Source organism: Brassica napus, chromosome A9 (assembly GCF_020379485.1).
Source record: "Brassica napus cultivar Da-Ae chromosome A9, Da-Ae, whole genome shotgun sequence".
Lineage (NCBI taxonomy): Eukaryota > Viridiplantae > Streptophyta > Magnoliopsida > Brassicales > Brassicaceae > Brassica > Brassica napus.
This window is the reverse complement of record NC_063442.1, coordinates 24,916,932-24,935,593: the sequence shown is the minus strand read 5'-3', so window position 1 is coordinate 24,935,593 and position 18,662 is coordinate 24,916,932. Positions and strand designations below refer to the sequence as shown.

General features: G+C 36.7%; 2 protein-coding genes and 1 long non-coding RNA gene across 3 annotated transcripts; all 3 read right to left on the bottom strand.

The window, feature by feature from the left end:
- Positions 1-807: 807 nt before the first annotated feature.
- Positions 808-3,526, bottom strand: LOC106363121. The gene is made up of 4 exons (XM_048740463.1): positions 3,522-3,526; positions 2,341-3,438; positions 990-2,253; positions 808-912 (listed from the first exon to the last, which is right to left on the bottom strand). Exons 1-4 carry the CDS (start codon positions 3,524-3,526, stop codon positions 808-810), a joined length of 2,472 nt encoding a protein of 823 aa, XP_048596420.1.
- A 1,466-nt stretch (positions 3,527-4,992) lies between these two features.
- On the bottom strand, positions 4,993-5,423 carry BNAA09G23980D. Its single transcript, XM_048739017.1, has one exon. The coding sequence runs from the start codon at positions 5,295-5,297 to the stop codon at positions 5,097-5,099; it is 201 nt and encodes a 66-aa protein (XP_048594974.1). The 5' UTR covers positions 5,298-5,423; the 3' UTR covers positions 4,993-5,096.
- A 3,529-nt stretch (positions 5,424-8,952) lies between these two features.
- On the bottom strand, positions 8,953-11,677 carry LOC106367095. Its single transcript, XR_001273785.3, has 3 exons — positions 10,880-11,677; positions 10,697-10,772; positions 8,953-10,520 (listed from the first exon to the last, which is right to left on the bottom strand). It is a non-coding gene; the product is annotated as an uncharacterized LOC106367095 (long non-coding RNA).
- Between the last annotated feature and the right edge of the window lie 6,985 nt (positions 11,678-18,662).

Sequence of the window (18,662 nt, the reverse complement as noted above, 5' to 3'; positions counted from 1 at the left end):
TCAGCAATTTAGGGTTCATCGTTCTTCAAAACAGAGAAAGAGAGAAAGAGACAGAAACAGAGAAAGAGAGAAAGAGAGATGGAATTTGGTGGAAGATGGAGCAATAAGGGAAAGGGCAAGGCTAATGAAAGCAATGTTCTTTGTTACTGTGGGTTGGTGGCAAAGATATCTCAAGCTTGGACAGACAAAAATCCGGGTCGAAGGTTCTATGGGTGTGAAAAATTCAAGGTATAAACTATTGTGAATCCTGTATGGTATAGTCATGGAGTTCTTTGGAAAGTTTTTAATTTTATGTTTGTGTTAGAGTGGAGGTGAATGCGGGTTCTTTCAATGGTTCGATGAGGGAGAAGCTTTTGGATGGCAAAAGAAAGCTTTGATTGAAGCTAGAAACGAAATTCGCCAGAAGGACAAGACTATTATGGGATTGAAGAAGACCATTTCGATGCTTCAAAGTGAATTGGCCAAAAATGCGGAAGTGGAAGAAGACATCATTAACGCCTTTCTCAAGCTCTAAAGACATGCTCATTATCTTTAAAAACCTTTGTAATGTTGTTGTTGTAATGCTTAACTATGTAATGGTTTGACAATGTTTGGAAATCAACTTCATTTAGCAATAAAAAAAAGAGTTTGAACTCATTGCTTTAACATCCAAAATAGGTGATCATACATAACAAGAGAGACATCAACACTAGTTTAACATCCAAAACACACATATCCGCTGAGAGAAAGGTCATATCCAAAGACCAAAGAAGACATCAAAAGAGGAAAAAAAGACATCCGAGAAAAGAAAAAGACATTCTAGAGAAGTCAAGGTTGTGTAGCAGGTGGTGCAGTTGAGGAAACGTCCTCGATTGCTTGCTCATGTGATTGTTGTTCCATGTTGAGACGCCTACGCTTTCTGCTTTCATCAGACTGCAACGTAATAAAAATAAAGAGAATCAATCACGAGAAAGAAAAAAAGCTAGACAATTGCAACGACGACAATGTACCTCATGAGGACACTTCCTTGAGTTGTGGCCTTCACCACCACAAAGACCACAATGACCTATTCTTCCTTTTCTATCAACTTTGGTCTGATTTTTCTTCGGGGATTCACGCACTACTTTAATCCTTGCCTTCCCCTTTGGTCTTCCAGGCGGTCTCTTGTATGGTGGTGCTTCAATACGGTCTTCACCAGATAGCTTCCAAAACCTTGGACCATTTACAGGCCCCAACCCATCCGTGTACAAACCTCGCCACTTCAATGTCAGATAATAATCTGAAATATAATCGTCAACCTCGAAACCATTCTCACGGATAACAGATACAGCATGGCGACATGGGATTCCAGACAAGTCCCATTTCCTACAAGCGCAGCTACGAGAAAGCAAATTCACCGTGTAACCATTTGAAAATTCAACGCACTCATAAGCACCACCTGTGCTTGAATAAGAATAGCAATGCTTAGCTTCATCACAAGACTTTTCAACCTCCTTTCTCGCCTTCTTTGTAACGAGACCCGTCTCTCTACTTGCTGTCTTATATCTAGTAGCTATCCTCTGCATTGCATCTCTTCTAATCAACTCAAGCATCTGAATAAAGGGCTTCTTTCTTGCTATCTTCAAGGTCCTATTGAAGGACTCTGTGAAGTTGTTGTGTGTATCAGAACAACACGAACCTATCCGGAAAAATGCCCTGCACCAAGTAGAACGATCCTTCTTCATAAGGTCTTCAGCTGCTAACGGATCAAACTTTTTGAAAACGTCCAAACTCCTCTCATAGTCACCCTCGTTGTAGCTACTTGCAATGCGCCAGAAGAGAGGCTTCAGTGTATCAGACTTGTGATTCTTCTTCAGATTAGAGTAGATGTGCCTAGCACAAGCTCTATGTTCAGCTCTTGGCAACTCAACAGCAACTCCATGAATCAATCCCTTATGCTGATCTGATATGATTGTCACAAGATCACCCACGCCTAAACCCAAATCAATCTTCAACCTGTGAATAAACCATTGCCAATTATCATTGCTCTCAGAGTCGACCACAGCCCATGCTATTGGGTATATCTGGTTATTTGGATCCCTTCCTATCGCAGTAAGAATCAGCCCTTGCAGAGAGCTGTGCTTGAGGAATGTCCCATCTAATCCAATAACCGGTCTGCAATACTCCTTCCATGCCACACGAATTTTGTCCAAGCAGATATACATGGAGTGGAATGCTTTCGCTCCATTTGACTTCGTTGTTGTATTGATCTCAATTTTGCTATCAGGATTTGAACTGCATTTGCAGAAAATCAAAAGCAAAACATTTAGTCATACAGACACTTAACTATAAACAATATTAAGAAAGTTTAAAAAATGTTACCGTAATAGTTCCATCTCATAGTCCCTTAGCCTTGCAAAATGTTCATTGCATTCAGCCTGTAGCTTATCAAGAACAATACGCCTTGCAATCTTTGCCTGCTCGGGAGAGATAATGATGTTGTACTTATCCCTAAACTCTTCTCTAATCATTGGAGCACTCATTTCAGGTTTCTTCCTGATTTTCTCCAACATAACTTCAGCAATGGCAGGGCTTTTGATGAGTTTACACTTACCCGTGGGATGGCAAGTATGTGTGTTAACATACACTTTCACCATCCATTTCTTGATGGGTCTCTCTACTGAGCAGTATATACGCCACACACAACCTTTACCACTACATTTAGCACCAATCTTTGTCTTTTCCCATCTGTCATAGACCACATTTCTTCTCGTCTTCAGAATATATATGATCACTTGCTTCTTGAACTCTTCACCGCTGTAAAAGGTCTGCCTAAGACTAAAAACGCCATCTAATTCACCCCTATTAGCCATCCTCTCAGCTTGTTCCTCTTCATCATCAGATGACTGCTCCGTGTCAGGATATACCTCATCCTCGTCTAGAATCTCATCCTCATAGTTCTCATCCCTAAACATCTCAAGATCCTCTTCAAAGTTTCTGTCAATATCCTCTTCTTTATCAGATTCATCACTCGCTTGATACTCATCTTCACTCTCTCCTGCTTCATGATCACCATCAGAATTATCACCTTGTTGCTCAGCATCAGACTCGTCACCATCAACAGGTTCGTGCCCAGTCACTGCTTCCACCACGGCACCATCACCCGTAAGAACATCAGTTTCAGGTGTCTCTATGAAGACATCAAGCTCCTCGTACCAACGACCATTAGAAATCATCTTCTTTTTGGTTTTTTCGTCATTTTCAAGCAACTCCTTCTTCTCTGATATATCCTCAAATGGTAACTTGTACCACATTCTCCCCATTGTAATTATCTTACCAATGATCTTCCTACATTCTTCATAAGCCGCATCACCATCGACTTCAAACTGCTCCAAAAGACCATCAACATAATTTAGCTTCCCATCTTCAGTTTTGAACACACCCGAGTGAAAACAATTAATCTTCACCGATATTGAATCACTGTAAGCAATAAAATAGCATTAGAACATGGTAAAACCATCGATTGAGTCCAATAATCGAAGTAAACATGCAAGGATTCTTACCTCATTGTCGCCTTGTTTCTTCAGTTACCACATCCGGATTCGATTTCGCCGAAACTGAATCGATCTCTCTCTCTGTCTCTGCAATCTCTCTTTGTCTCTGACGAATCTCTCACTCTCTTTTCGAAACTCCCAATTTTTTCTTGTTTGGAACCCTAAATTGCTGATTGAAATCGATTTGGGGGAGAGAATTGGTTATGTCGGGGTCGGGTTTTTCGTTTGGTTCGGGTCGGGTTTTGTTAATTGGAGTTTAACTTTACTTAATTACGAGCTGACCCCAACTATTTTAACTAAAATCAATTAAACCTCGTTATGATGTTGGCACCATGTTTTTATTAACGTCGTATATGTGGCATGTATTTATCATATACATCGTGTAGGTTTCGACACAATTCTAAACTCTAGATGGTTTGCACCATATCGTTTCGGTTAACTTCTTCATTACATGGTAAGGTTTCACATTTATGACAAATCTGATGTAATTTTCGCCAGTTATTTTCAAAGCTGGAACTGAAGTTTCTCGATGTTTACCATTTGTATTTCGAATCACAGAATAATCGTGCTGATAACGTGTTATGAAATAACTTATAATTTTATAGTATCGAGAAATTTAAATAAGGGTGAAATTTTATAACTGCAGGAAGGAGATAAAACTGACATATAATAAATATACGACAGAGATAGTTTATTATAAAGGAAGAAAAAAAGTGTAAGGGACGAATTACAAATGATCGAAATCGATTATTTATATAGAAGTAAAAAAGTAGAAGTTACTGTGTAAATAATGACAGTGGGTTCCACTTAATTTTCTTTCGCAAGATCATTTCAATGATCGGTGCAGCTTTGGTTGATATCTTCTTTTTCACGTTTACAACAAAATACTCTTTGTTTTCTGTTTAAACAAGACTGGATATGTGATCATTTGATCAATTGATCACTTTTGAACACATGAATTATCTTCCCACCTGTCTTTCAAACCACCCAAATGCGACCAGATTATGCATCTATAACTTGATGCCCAGCACGCAAGTTTCAAAAGAAATGGCAATAATAATCTTGTAACATCGTGAAGAAAAATCTCGCATTTTACACCAAAAAAAAAAATCTCGCATTTAGAACTTTTGATCTGACTTACCAATAAAGTCAACAAACTAAGGAAGGTCGAAAATTCGTGGATGAAATGAGATACAGTGTAGTTAAGAAGCCAAGTAGGTCAGTCCGTATAGACCTTTGACCAAAAAAAGAGAGCAAAAAATTGGTGAACAAAAAAAAAACTAAGACAAACAAAATCATAACAAAACTGTAAAAGCCGGAAACCCAATTGAAGCCCATTTGACTCAAATAATAGACCCAACAAAAACAACAGTCTTCTTCTTCCTTCCTCTTCTTTAACAGATCAATTCTAGACAAACAAAATCATAACAAAGCTAAGCTCTGTGATATGTTGGTTTTGTATTTCCAACAAGAGGATGCATTAACTTGAAAATATCTTATTTACAACAAAAGCTCTGGTATACACATCTCAACTCAAATAGAAATCACAGAGTAAGCATATATTAAAACATCAAGCTTCTTGGATTATAAAGTACGAGCGTAAGGAGGAGGAGAAGGAAGGAGAATAGGGGGAGATGAACTGGAATTATGGAAAGGGAGAGAGTATAATATATGAAGTCGGATCCTCCTCGGAAATGGCGCCTGAGAAAAGAGATGCTCCAAAACTCCGGCGAGTACCACCGTGTACTCCTTTAACATCTCGGCCAATACTGTCACCAGCAACATTCTTGATTTTTTTTATTCTCTCAATCGAATCTTCTTCTCCTTTCTCTGTGTCTCTTAACTTCTACACTCAGTTGTCTTTATATATAGTTTAAGAGGGGAAGTAAATCTAGGGGTGTCTTCTACCGGTCTCCGCTCTTGGTTTTCTTTACTTTCTTAATCTATCATTTTGATTTATATTTGTTACGAAAACATTTTTGTTTGACTAATCCCAAGTCCAAGATTTTTACATAACTTTTATTACTATTTGATTTTCACTATTAAAAAAGCATAAAAATAAATACAAGTTTTGGTATCTGGATTTTCCTATTTTCACACGGCATACAATAAACAAATATGTTTACTTTTATACTGTTATCAAAAGCGTATGCATAAATAAATATATGTATATATTTTCAGCTTTTTCACCAAAAATAGATATCCTCAATGTAAAGTATTTAACATTTTTTCAATTTAGCCAAAAACTTTTTTTTTTGAATCAGAAAAAAAAAGTAATCAAAGATCACTATAAATTAACTCGGAATTCCTTTTTTACAAAAAAAAAAACTCGGAATCCTTTTAAAAATGCAAAATTCCTGTAAATTAAAACTTGTATTTTTACTAAATGTTACTAATTTATATAATGGGATTTTTTTTAACATATATTATTAACAAGAAGTCAAGAACCAACAAAATGAGAAAACATTGGATATTTTAATAATACGATTTAATTATAAAAGGCTGTGACAAAAGTTTGAGCAATAGAAAACTCCCAAGTGTTTTTGGGAAAGAGTATCGCACATTGTATTGGATATGCATCTGGCCACTAATTTATTGTGCGGGACCTAGTGAGAACGGGATGATGTTTATCCCTAAAATATGATAACAGTTACGAGCATATTAAAAAGAGAAATTTATATCTAGAGACACATTATCACTTTACAATTACATCTAGAGACACATCTTGCTTTTGACACACTTTCTTCATGTGATTTGTCTCTTCTACCCTTTGTTTAACCAAACAATATGTTTAACTTTTATTCCAACTAAAGAGAAAAAATCAATTGTGGAATCTCACATCGCCGCCGCCGTAGCCAACCCTACTTCTCTGATTAGAACCGCCGGATTGGCTCTTCACCCGCTGCGATCTTCCTCTTCTACAATACGAACTCGCATAGGTTCTTATTGACGAGATCTGGAGCCGTTGTCTCTCCAATTCAATCTATCAGGAGCTTCTTCTCTTGGTAACATGTCTCCTCCGCCATTTGTCTCCACCCTGAAATCTCACATTAATGTCGTCGTTCACCGTTTAAAATCATTGTAGCCATTAAAAAGTCACAAACTTCACTGTCTGAAGTCAATTGTCACTAATGAAAGGTAAAGTTTTTGGCTTTAACGAGATAGCTTTATCTAAATTATAAAGTTCTTGGATTGATTGAATTAAATCCACATAGTGTTTTTTCTTCTTGTTGTTGATGTAATCATGCGCTGCTCTATTAAATTGAATTTTTTTATCAACAAGATTAAGGCCAGAAACTCGTCCACAATTCATTGGTTCAAACGATATCATTCATTCTATATAATCAATATCAACCCGTCCACAATATGTATATCCACAATTTATTGGTTCAAACGATATCATCGTTCTATATAATCAATATCATTTATACAAGATGTTTATGTGTATAAGAGATATGTACGTTAAAATTGTTCGTCCACAACTTGCTTTGTCCACAAACATTAATGTATCTATGTCCAAAAATTTTCATGTATCCATGTCCACAAATATTTTTTCCTTCTCATTAACGATAGATTTGTCAAAAAAACGCATAGGTCCCACCAGAAAGTGTGTCAAATGTGGAAAGTGTCTATAGGTGTAAAAGAAAGACAAAAAGTGTCCTTTAGTGTAATCAACTCTATTAAAAAAACAAATTAAATCATCGGTTACAAGATAAACACGACGATTGTACTTTGGAGTTTTTTTTGTCGACTTTAAATATCATTAACTATGCCCAAGAGCATTGTTCGACGACACTTTTATTTTCGGAACAACCCAAATTTATTTGATATAAATTTATTTTTGATTGTATCCACATTTAAATGTTAACAAAAAATATTATATTTCTGCAAATTATTATAAATTTAATATTCTAATAGAAATAATTTTGATTATAGATTTTGTATTCAAGTTTTAGAATGATATGATTTTAAAATATGTAATCAGATTCGAATAAACTCAAGGTATTTTTTGTATTTATTAACAATTTGAATTATTAAATTAATTAGTTAACAATACATCCAAAAAAAATCTGGAAACGATCCAAAAATCAGGATCCGAACCCGATTAGATCCGGTCTATATACCCAATTGTTATATCTCTATATATAAATTATTATTTTATTTACAATAATATGAATACCTAAACTTAAAATTATAAATCATATATATTAGTTATTTTGGTATTATGGATATAAATGGATGCTTTGGACATCAAATATCCAAATCATACTATATATATGGATACTTTTGGAAAATAACTAATTTTAATTGTTTTTTTATTATTTTTAGCTATTTTTATAAGTTTGATAATTTTGATATATATACACGATATTTTTATTATGTTAAGCTATCTATCTATATTTATATAAAGTTGGTTTTTCCCCTTCTTATGACATGTGGAAGAGGGTTTGTTGACATGTGTCCTCATTTTTTTTGTTCTTTTAGATTATTGCAATTTGTACCATCAATTTCTAATTATGTACTATCTAATCCTTCTTACACTTATTAGTCCCTAAAATTCAAGAAATAAATAAAATAATATAAATATATTTTAAAATTTTAATTTATTTACAATTAAAAATAGCATAAACTTTCACCATTTTATTATTTTTACTAATTTTTATTATTTTATTTACAAATTATATATTTATTTCACTACTAATTCCATAAGATAATCAAACTGAGAATACGAAAGTAGAGCACCAACGCAAATAACCAAGAAAGCGGGTCAGAAGGAGAATAATAATCGAAAGGCCAAAGCCACTAAGAAGCAGGAACATATATACTTAAAGCATCGGAATCACATCAGTAGCTAAAAGGTAAGAAACACCTCACAAACTAAACAAGAATATACAATACGACCATGCAAGTGAAAAACCACAAAGCTTTGGATAGAAGAAACCAAAGCTCCAAGTATATATATATATATATATATATATATATATATATATATATATAACATTTGAAAAGACCTCTTGATACAATGATAATAAAATCATATAAATAAATAATTTTATTTTAATAGGTGTTTATGTTAATATATATATATATATATACTTCATATCGTTTAAATTTAAGTATATATCATATACGATAGATAAGATTGATTGTTTTAATTTATTTATTCTAAAATGATTGCGAATAAACAAGAGCAGTCATTTGATTTATATGTGCAAGCCAATTTATTACGTAACTAGTGGTGTGTCCGCGCTTTGCGCGGAATGTAATGTTTTATTATTTGAATATTTTGTATAGATATGCTAAATCTTTGTGTTTTCGGTGAAGCTCTAAATGTGTCGGAGAGGGTTTTATTATTTGAGAAGTGTTGAGAGTTTTTTTTTCCGAAGTTTGAATACTTTGTGTTTTTATTTATTTGAGAATATATTTTGTTATTGAGTCCGGGAGGAATTCTATTTTTAATTTAAATTATGATGATTATTTTTATTTTTGATGATTCACCCAATTTCTAACATTATTTGCTTAGAATTATTTTGATATAAAAGTTTAAATACATAATTTAGCTGTTAATATGGTATTTGAAACAATTTTGTGACTGTACAACCAAATTTTCCATAGTGTATTAGGAAGAAAATAGTCATTGAAATAAGAGGATATTTTTTTTTATTTCACTTTATCTCTGTAAATTCATTTTAGGAAGTTTGAAAAAAATAAGAAAAATAGTGATCTTCTCATAATTAATATAATATTTATTTCTTACACAAGAGTATTTTGTAAGCTTTTGTATTAACGGTTTTAAATTTTATTTATTTCAAGTAATTTTGTTACGATAAATTAAATATATGGTTTATCTATTAATATATGTGCCGTGAGATTTTATAAATATAAGTTTAAATTATTTTCTGTGACATCTTAGAAAGGAAATGTTTATATGAAATATGAAAATATATTACATTTATTTTATATTATGAATCATTAATTTTGGATTTTTTTTAAAGTAAGTTTAGTTAAAAAAACATTCATGTATAGTATATCATCCTTTTACGTAAGAGTGTTTGAAAATATTTTTTTGTGTTACTATCTATTTTAATGGAACTTTATAAATGTAAGATCAATTATATTGGTGACATCTTAAAAAACAAAATGTTTCTCCAGAACATGAAAGATATATTATTTTTTTTTCTTTTTTTGCATTATTGTTTTGATATGAAAATCATCTTATGATGGATCATCTCGTCCCCTCGACCATCCCGCCGTTTACTATGATTTTCACTTAAAACCATCCATTCTTGATAGAAATTTTGAAAAACAATTTTATGCATGTTTGAAAGAAAGTGTTTCCTTTTGTCACATATTTACTTCTGTTAGCAGTTTAATTTCTATGTATCATCAGTTTGATGGCACTTCACGCAAAGGGTCCAAGGGTGGGGTCATAGATTGTACAAAACATAACTCCGAGAAGAGACCAAATGAAGCTTTTCTGCGGTTTCATTTTTGTGCTCCCTCGTGTAACTTTGTTTACAGGCTTTTGTCAGTGAATGTGGTGTGTCTGGAGAAGATGCTGGTGGAACAAGAAGCCTTCTCGCTGCTCTTGTAGAAGCTGCATTTCTCATTAGTCTTGAAAAGAACATGTTTCTTCACCCTTTTTTTTTTGTCTACCCGAGCTTTTGATCGCAACTAAATCACCAAAGGAGCAAAACATCATTCATGCTTCCTTTGTGCAGTGACGTTGCGGAAATGGCGAGCTATGCACCGCTCTTTTTAAACACAAACAATAGACGGTAACTCTCATTCTGTTGTTATAATTGCTTAGGAAGCTAATGCAACAAAAATTTCAAAATTCTTGAATTTGTTTTAGGTGGAAAACAGATGCAGTAGGTTTCAATTCCTCCCATCAATATGGAACTCCTAGCTATAGGGTCCAGTGACTCTTTCGAAGTCTAGTGAATCATCTCTTCTCTTTTCAGAGCCCAAGGGAAATTTGTCTTCTCTTGTCGCAGCTGCAATCTCCTGGAAAAACAATATCCAAAATTACATACGCAGAAAGGTACGCGAGAAAAAGAAGGTAAGTTAAGCCTTAATCACAACTTTGAGTGATTTTCCTCTCTTACTGGTTAAAGCAGATTTAATTATTGCAGGTTGTGCCACACAAAAAGCTTGCTAGATAGGGCTGCAGAGGATCTGACCATTGTTTGCATGTATCCAAGAAACACAGTCATCTCGGTGAAGCTAATGGCGCCAGTGGAGTCTGCCACAACCTTTCTACAGAAAAAGTGGCATATCAATAAAAGAAGCTTAGACAAACAGAGCTCGATTACCAGAGTCATCATCATCCACGACAAATGAGTATTTTTGAAAGCAGATCATACCATTGATAAGAAACCGGTATACTAATCTTAAACGCCATCTTCATCAGCCTGATACTGAATAAACTCAGAGAAAAATACATCAGTAACATCTTTTTCAAACACCATGTTGTTAGTGTGCCTAATCTGCGACGCAATACCATTGTAAGAGTTCAATATCACATGTGACTGTTAGCGTCCTTGAGAAAATTTAGAACAGCCATTGTCTGAAGTTTTGAGAAGCATAACATCACAAATCTCGTATTTATGGTCTTCATGGGCAACGAACTTGTACTTTCCATACTTGTTTGATACAGCTATATCTATGTAGATCTCTTTCATTGTCTTCCTGTCTTTTCACACAAGCTTAACCGTCTCACCTGTATAGTCAGATATAGGACATAAGTAGAAGACTCGAGAAGTATAAAAAAGCGGCCCGACACTTATCATCTAGTTTTGAGTAGCATGTCAATGCCGAATAGTTACACCACATCCCTTACACCACCAAGAGTAATGACAAGAAACATAAGTGACATGGCTATTAATGCTAAATGACTTTCTACAACATAATATTTATAGTTCTAGTTCAAGGCCATATGCTTAACCTGAAAAATATTCCCAAATTAATGTGTTTTGCAGGGTACGTTTTCAAAAAGTCCAAGACATAAGTGTCCTGTTCCAAGAAAAATCTTGCCTGATTGAAGAGACTCGGATCGCTTTTCAGCTTCAGCATTAGAGAGAGCATTGCGTCGTCGTTTGCAAATCTGATCTTCGGTTGGTCAGCTCTGTTAGTGCAAGATGACACAACAATAGGTAATGCAGAAGGTAAATCAAAGAGACAAATCACACAAGCACACTAAAGCTTTTATTAGAATCTCCTTTAAACAATCTTTACAAGACTTGCTTATTCAGCTTTTACACGTCAGTGTTAACACCCTAACACACGCTACTGAAAGATTCCTAAGCTACCCGCTTATGTCTCTTCTCCGTCAAGTACTTCAGCCCCTGCTTCAGCACGACCCAAGAACACTTCCAAGAGCTTCTCTCTCTCTATAAGATCAGCCTCCGTGTCTCTATGTCTCTACAGACGACCCATTGCTATCTTATACTTATTCTCCATGTTCCCGAAACCCTAGTCTCCAAGGCAACATGTATGGACATCTTCCATAACAATAAGTGCAACTTTCCTTTTTTTGGAATGCACTTATTCCTCTTTCTTTAAGTCATAAACTTGCTCCTCAAGTTTATTCATCTTTCCATATCTCCAAGATACTCCCTTGCTCTCCAAGTCTACACGACTCCAGCTCAGCATCTTGACTCCACATGGTCTTCACCACTCACTACGACGTCTGCTTCAGCAACTACGTCAGCGACTACTTCAGGGCGGACATCTTACATCTTCATTCTCCCCCTTTTAGCTTTGTATGCCTATCAAGCACAACAATCTTCTGGTTCAGCAACCACGTTGCAACCACGTTCCTCACCTGGAAACTTCCATACCAAATGTGCTTTTCTCCCCAACGAGATGTGCACCACACCATGCTTTTCTCCCCCATGAGATATGCATACTAAGGACCAGAACATCACCATTCTCCCCCTGCTTGATTGCATACTAAGCTAAAACAGATGCTTAGATGTCAAGCCTTACAGACCCACCGTCTGTTTCTTCATGTATAATCATGACACAGCCCCTGCTGCAGCGGAATAACAAGTACTGCATCACGATCTGACGCACCTGTCGAACTACCCTTCGACCAGCTTCTGTTGAGGACCAGGCTTCCTTCATGTGTCGTCTCCTTGACCATGAGCCCTTCCCCATCCGCACCGAGTGCCCTCTGCACTCGTTGCTATTGTCTTGGAGTGATTTCACACCCCAGAAGATCATCTCGCACCACTTCCTGACGCACTTCGATCTCCTTCCCCTTTTTGTCACAGACAACTTCGTGTCCTGACTCCACGCTTGATGCTTCTTGATCTTCCTGAAGATCACTCCTAACAGAGCTGCATCCATCTTCTGATGTCTCATCCTTGATCTCATCAAGTAAGCCACTCTTGGCTAAGGACACCTTTTCAACCCTCCTGGGCTTAGTGAACGTCTTGTTCACCTTCTTGGCCATGTTTCTGCTCTTCTCACGAGCAAAACACTCCACCTTCTTGTGTCCAACCTTCCCACAGAACCAACAGCTCATCCGATGCTGCTTCTTGCTTGGCCTGACACAGTTGCTGATGCACCGATCAGTCTCCTTCCTTGTACCAGCTGCACAACCATGCTTCAGAACCTCCTGTCTGACCTTCATGTTATTGCACTGATGTACTACTTTCGGCTTGTTACTCACAGCTACGCGCTGTAGAACTTCCTGCCTTACTCCCTGTCGTACGTCCCGACGTACTTCTTGACAAGCTCCTTTGGCTCCACTTTCTGATGTGCTCCCATGCACGAAACGTGGCAACCCCTTCTGCTGGACTTTCCTCAACTTTCTAACCTCCTGCTCCAAAGACTCATTCTTCTCTTTTACAGTCGCAAGTTCTTCCAGCATTTCTTTAAGCAACTCGTTCTGCTTCTGAGCCATATCCTCCAATCTCAGATTCTGATCCTTGACCCTCAACCACTTGTTAAGCAGCACGTGATACTCCTCATCATCTGTGCTGAGATCTGAATCAGAGGACTTAATGGATCCCTCCTTGCGTGCACCAAATGCAACAAGGTTCTTTATCACCTTTCCATCTTCTTCAGACTTTGAATCATCAGACGACTGCAATGGAACTCCTTTCTCCTTCTTTGAGTTTGGACATTCACGCCGTGTGTGTCCAACACCTCTGCACTCAGAACACTTAAGTTCTCTCCGTTGTGCTATAGAACAGTCAGCCTTTATATGACCAACTCCTTCACACTCATAGCATCTAAGACGTTCTCTTCTTCTGCTATTGCCACGATCACCTCCCTGACGACCATACTGATTCCTCCCACCAGAGGAATTCATCATCTTACTCAGATTCCTAGCCAACATTCCCATGGCATCTTCAATATTCGGAGATCTATCTCCATCTTTATCAGCAGCAAGAGCTATACTCCTTGATGCACCACCTGACGTAGAGACTGAACTACTGTATGTCTCCATCTCTTGTGCCTTCAGCATACCCACAAGCTTGTCAAACTTGAGCTCATCCGTGTTTGTAGTCATCTGTAAGACCGCCTTGTGAGCTCCAAACTTTGTTGGAAGACAGCGTAGTAACTTCTTTACCAGCTTCTTCTCCTTGTACTTCTTCCCAAGTACAAATGCTTCATGCGCCATACCACTGAGTTTGGCATTAAAACTCGCCACAGAATCATCATCAGACCACCTGAGATTCTCAAACTGCGACCCAAGATGATCTAGACGTGTCCTCTTGACACTCTCATCACCTTGAAACGAATTCAGCAGGATCTCCCACGCCTCTTTAGCCGAAGTACTCCCCTGAATCAGCTGAAACTGCTCTGCTTCAACAGCTCCAAAAATCACCGACAACGCCTTTGCATTAAATTTTGATGCTCTGACCAATCATCTTTTGGCTTAGGCTTCTTCTCACCTTCTGTGACTATGGTAGGCTCCTCCCAACCAGTCTCCACAGCTGTCCACGCATCTTCATTGATTCCTCGAATCATCTGCTTCATGCGAGCCTTCCAATGACCATATTGGTCCGCATTCAACACGATCGCCTTCTGCACAGAAATAATTGTGTCCATCTTCACTTTCAGGATTACACCGATAACTTAGGTGCCCCGCTCTGATACCACTTGTTAGTGCAAGATGACACAACAATAGGTAATGCAGAAGGTAAATCAAAGAGACAAATCACACAAGCACACCAAAGCTTTTATTAGAATCTCCTTTAAACAATCTTTACAAGACTTGCTTATTCAGCTTTTACACGTCAGTGTTAACACCCTAACACACGCTACTGAAAGATTCCTAAGCTACCCGCTTATGTCTCTTCTCCGTCAAGTACTTCAGCCCCTGCTTCAGCACGACCCAAGAACACTTCCAAGAGCTTCTCTCTCTCTATAAGATCAGCCTCCGTGTCTCTATGTCTCTACAGACGACCCCATTGCTATCTTATACTTATTCTCCATGTTCCCGAAACCCTAGTCTCCAAGGCAACATGTATGGACATCTTCCATAACAATAAGTGCAACTTTCCTTTTTTTGGAATGCACTTATTCCTCTTTCTTTAAGTCATAAACTTGCTCCTCAAGTTTATTCATCTTTCCATATCTCCAAGATACTCCCTTGCTCTCCAAGTCTACACGACTCCACCTCATCATCTTGACTCCACATGGTCTTCACCACTCACTACGACGTCTGCTTCAGCAACTACGTCAGCGACTACTTCAGGGCGGATATCTTACATCTTCAAGCTCTGTCAGATTTTCCTTCACGATAGCTCGATGGTGAAAAGAGAGATTCTTAAAACGGTTACAGCCACCGTTTCCAAAGGTGGAGATTCCACAGGGTAAGCAAAGAGCTTCAGTTCTGGCTCACTCCGTTTTGACTTGTTTGAGTCTGGTGGTCTGACTTGATTTCTCTCTACGCATGAAGACAAAATTTGGAAAATAACACTTGTTTTCTTTCTTCTCATCCACTAATTCCATATCTACAGGCCATAAGCTCTCCTCTACCTTTCGTGACATCCCTTGCTTCTCAATAACGCAAGACTCTTGTCACCTCACAGATCCTTCACTGAGACGGTTTCTGAATCTGAGTTGCGGTTTGCACTAATGGATCCTTGTATAAGACTGTTGCAAAGTGAAAATATAAACTTTACACAATCGGAATAGAAGTAATCATCAACAGCATAAATGAATAAGAAAGTTGCTTACGTTCTCATCAAGGAGAAGCATGTCAAGACTCATCAGTTCACCACCTTTACCCACATTCCTCGGTTCCCAAAACCTCAGCAAACCAAATTCCAAAGTGTTGGGCTTAAAATGTTAAAAGCCCAACCAAAAATTAATAAAGATCCGCCTACCAATCGAAAAAAGAACGAAACAAAACCCAGTGACTGTATGATCGATATGTGTCATCATTTGATTCAAGGAGTGATGAAAGTCTACTTTATTTATAAAGAATTAATGGGCTTAAAATGTTAAAAGTCCAACCAAAACTTAATAAAGATCTTCCTACCAATCGAAAAAAGAACGAAACAAAACCCAGTGACTGTATGATCGACATGTGTCATCATTTGCCCCAAGAAGGAACGAAAGTCTACTTTATTTATAAAGAATTACTGGGCTTAAAATGTTAAAAGCCCAACCAAAACTTAATAAAGATCCGCCTACCAATCGAAAAAATAACAAAACAAAACGCAATGACTGTATGATCGACATGTGTCATCATTTGCTCCGAGGAGGGACGAAAGTCTACTTTATTTATAAAGAATTACTGGGCTTAAAATGTTAAAAGCCCAACCAAAACATAATAAAGATCCGCCTACCAATCGAAAAAAGAACGAAACAAAACGCAGTGACTGTATGATCGACATGTGTCATCATTTGCTCCAAGGAGGGACGGAAATCTACTTTATTTATAAAGAATTACTGGGCTTAAAATGTTAAAAGCCCAACCACAAATTAATAAAGATCCGTCTACCAATCGAAAAAAACGAAACAAAACGCAGTGACTGTATGATCGACATGTGTCATCATTTGCCCCAAGGAGGAACGAAAGTCTACTTTACTTATAAAGAATTACTGGACTTAAAATGTTAAAACCCCAACCAAAACTTAATAAAGATCTGCCTACCAATCATAAAAAGAACGAAACAAAACCCAATGACTGTATGATCGACATGTGTCATCATTTGCCCCAAGGAGGAACGAAAGTCTACTTTATTTATAAAGAATTACTGAGCTTAAAATGTTAAAAACCCAACCAAAACTTAATAAAGATCCGCCTACCAATCGAAAAAAGAACGAAACAAAACGCAATGACTGTATGATCGACATGTGTCATCATTTGCCCCAAGGAGGGACGAAAGTCTACTTTATTTATAAAGAATTACTCGGCTTAAAATGTTAAAGTCCAAACCAAAACTTAATAAAGATCCGCTTACCAATCGAAAAAAGAACGAAACAAAACGCAGTGACTGTATGATCGACATGTGTCATCATTTGCCCCAAGGAGGAACGAAAGTCTACTTTATTTATAAAGAATTACTGGGCTTAAAATGTTAAAAGCCCAACCAAAACTTAATAAAGATCCGCCTACCAATCGAAAAAGGAACGAAACAAAACTCAGTGACTGTATGATCGACATGTGTTATCATTTGCCCCAAGGAGGAACAAAAGTCTACTTTATTTATAAAGAATTACTGGGCTTTAAATGTTAAAAGCCCAACCAAAACTTAATAAAGATCCGCCTACCAATCGAAAAAAGAACGAAACAAAACGCAGTGACTGTATGATCGACATGTGTCATCATTTGCTCCAAGGAGGGACGAAAGTCTACTATATTTATAAAGAATTACTGGGCTTAAAATGTTAAAAGCCCAACCAAAACTTAATAAAGATCCGCCTACCAATCGAAAAAAAAACGAAACAAAACGCAGTGACTGGATGATCGACATGTGTCATCATTTGCCCCAAGGAAGAACGAAAGTCTACTTTACTTATAAAGATTTATTGGACTTAAAATGCTAAAATCCCAACCAAAACTTAATAGAGATCCGCCTACCAATCGAAAAAAGAACGAAACAAAACGCAGTGACTGTATGATCGACATGTGTCATCATTTGCTCCAAGGAAAGTCTACTATATTTATAAAGAATTACTGGGCTTAAAATGTTAAAAGCCCAACCAAAACTTAATAAAGATCCGCCTACCAATCGAAAAAAAACGAAACAAAACGCAGTGACTGTATGATCGACATGTGTCATCATTAGCCCCAAGGAAGAACGAAAGTCTACTTTACTTATAAAGAATTATTGGACTTAAAATGTTAAAAGCCCACCCAAAACTTAATAGAGATCCGCCTACCAATCGAAAAAAGAACGAAACAAAACGCAGTGAATGTATGATCGACATGTGTCATCATTTGTCCCAAGGAGGAACCAAAGTCTACATTATTTATAAAGAATTATTGGGCTTAAAATGTTAAAAGCCCAACCAAAACTTAATAGAGATCCGCCTACCAATCGAAAAAAGAACGAAACAAAACCCAGTGACTGTATGATCGACATGTGTTATCATTTGCCCTAAGGAGGAACAAAAGTCTACTTTATTTATAAAGAATTACTGGGCTTAAAATGTTAAAAACCCAACCAAAACTTAATAAAGTTCCGCCTACCAATCGAAAAAAGAACGAAACAAAACGCAATGACTGTATGATCGACATGTGTCATCATTTGCCCCAAGGAGGGACGAAAGTCTACTTTATTTATAAAGAATTACTGGGCTTAAAATGTTAAAGGCCCAACCAAAACTTAATAAAGATCCGCCTACCAATCGAAAAAATTGGATATCTCTTCCTATAAATATTGATATTTGTGATTTGTTTTTTAACGGATATTGGAGTTTAGTATTTAATTTGTTTCGTAGAGTAACGGATATCTGGATTTTTTTGGTTCGAATCAAAACGGATAACAAATTGAATCAAAATTTATAAATAATTTGTCCAGGCCTATTCGTAAACGGTAAAAATAACGTAAACAAAAACCATGCATGTGAGTTTTATATTAAAAAACATAAAATACATAGTGTGAACATATTTATGTAGAGTTTGGCAGAGAAGCTCTCTACATGTGACATGTGTCCCTTTTAGTGTGAACGTAT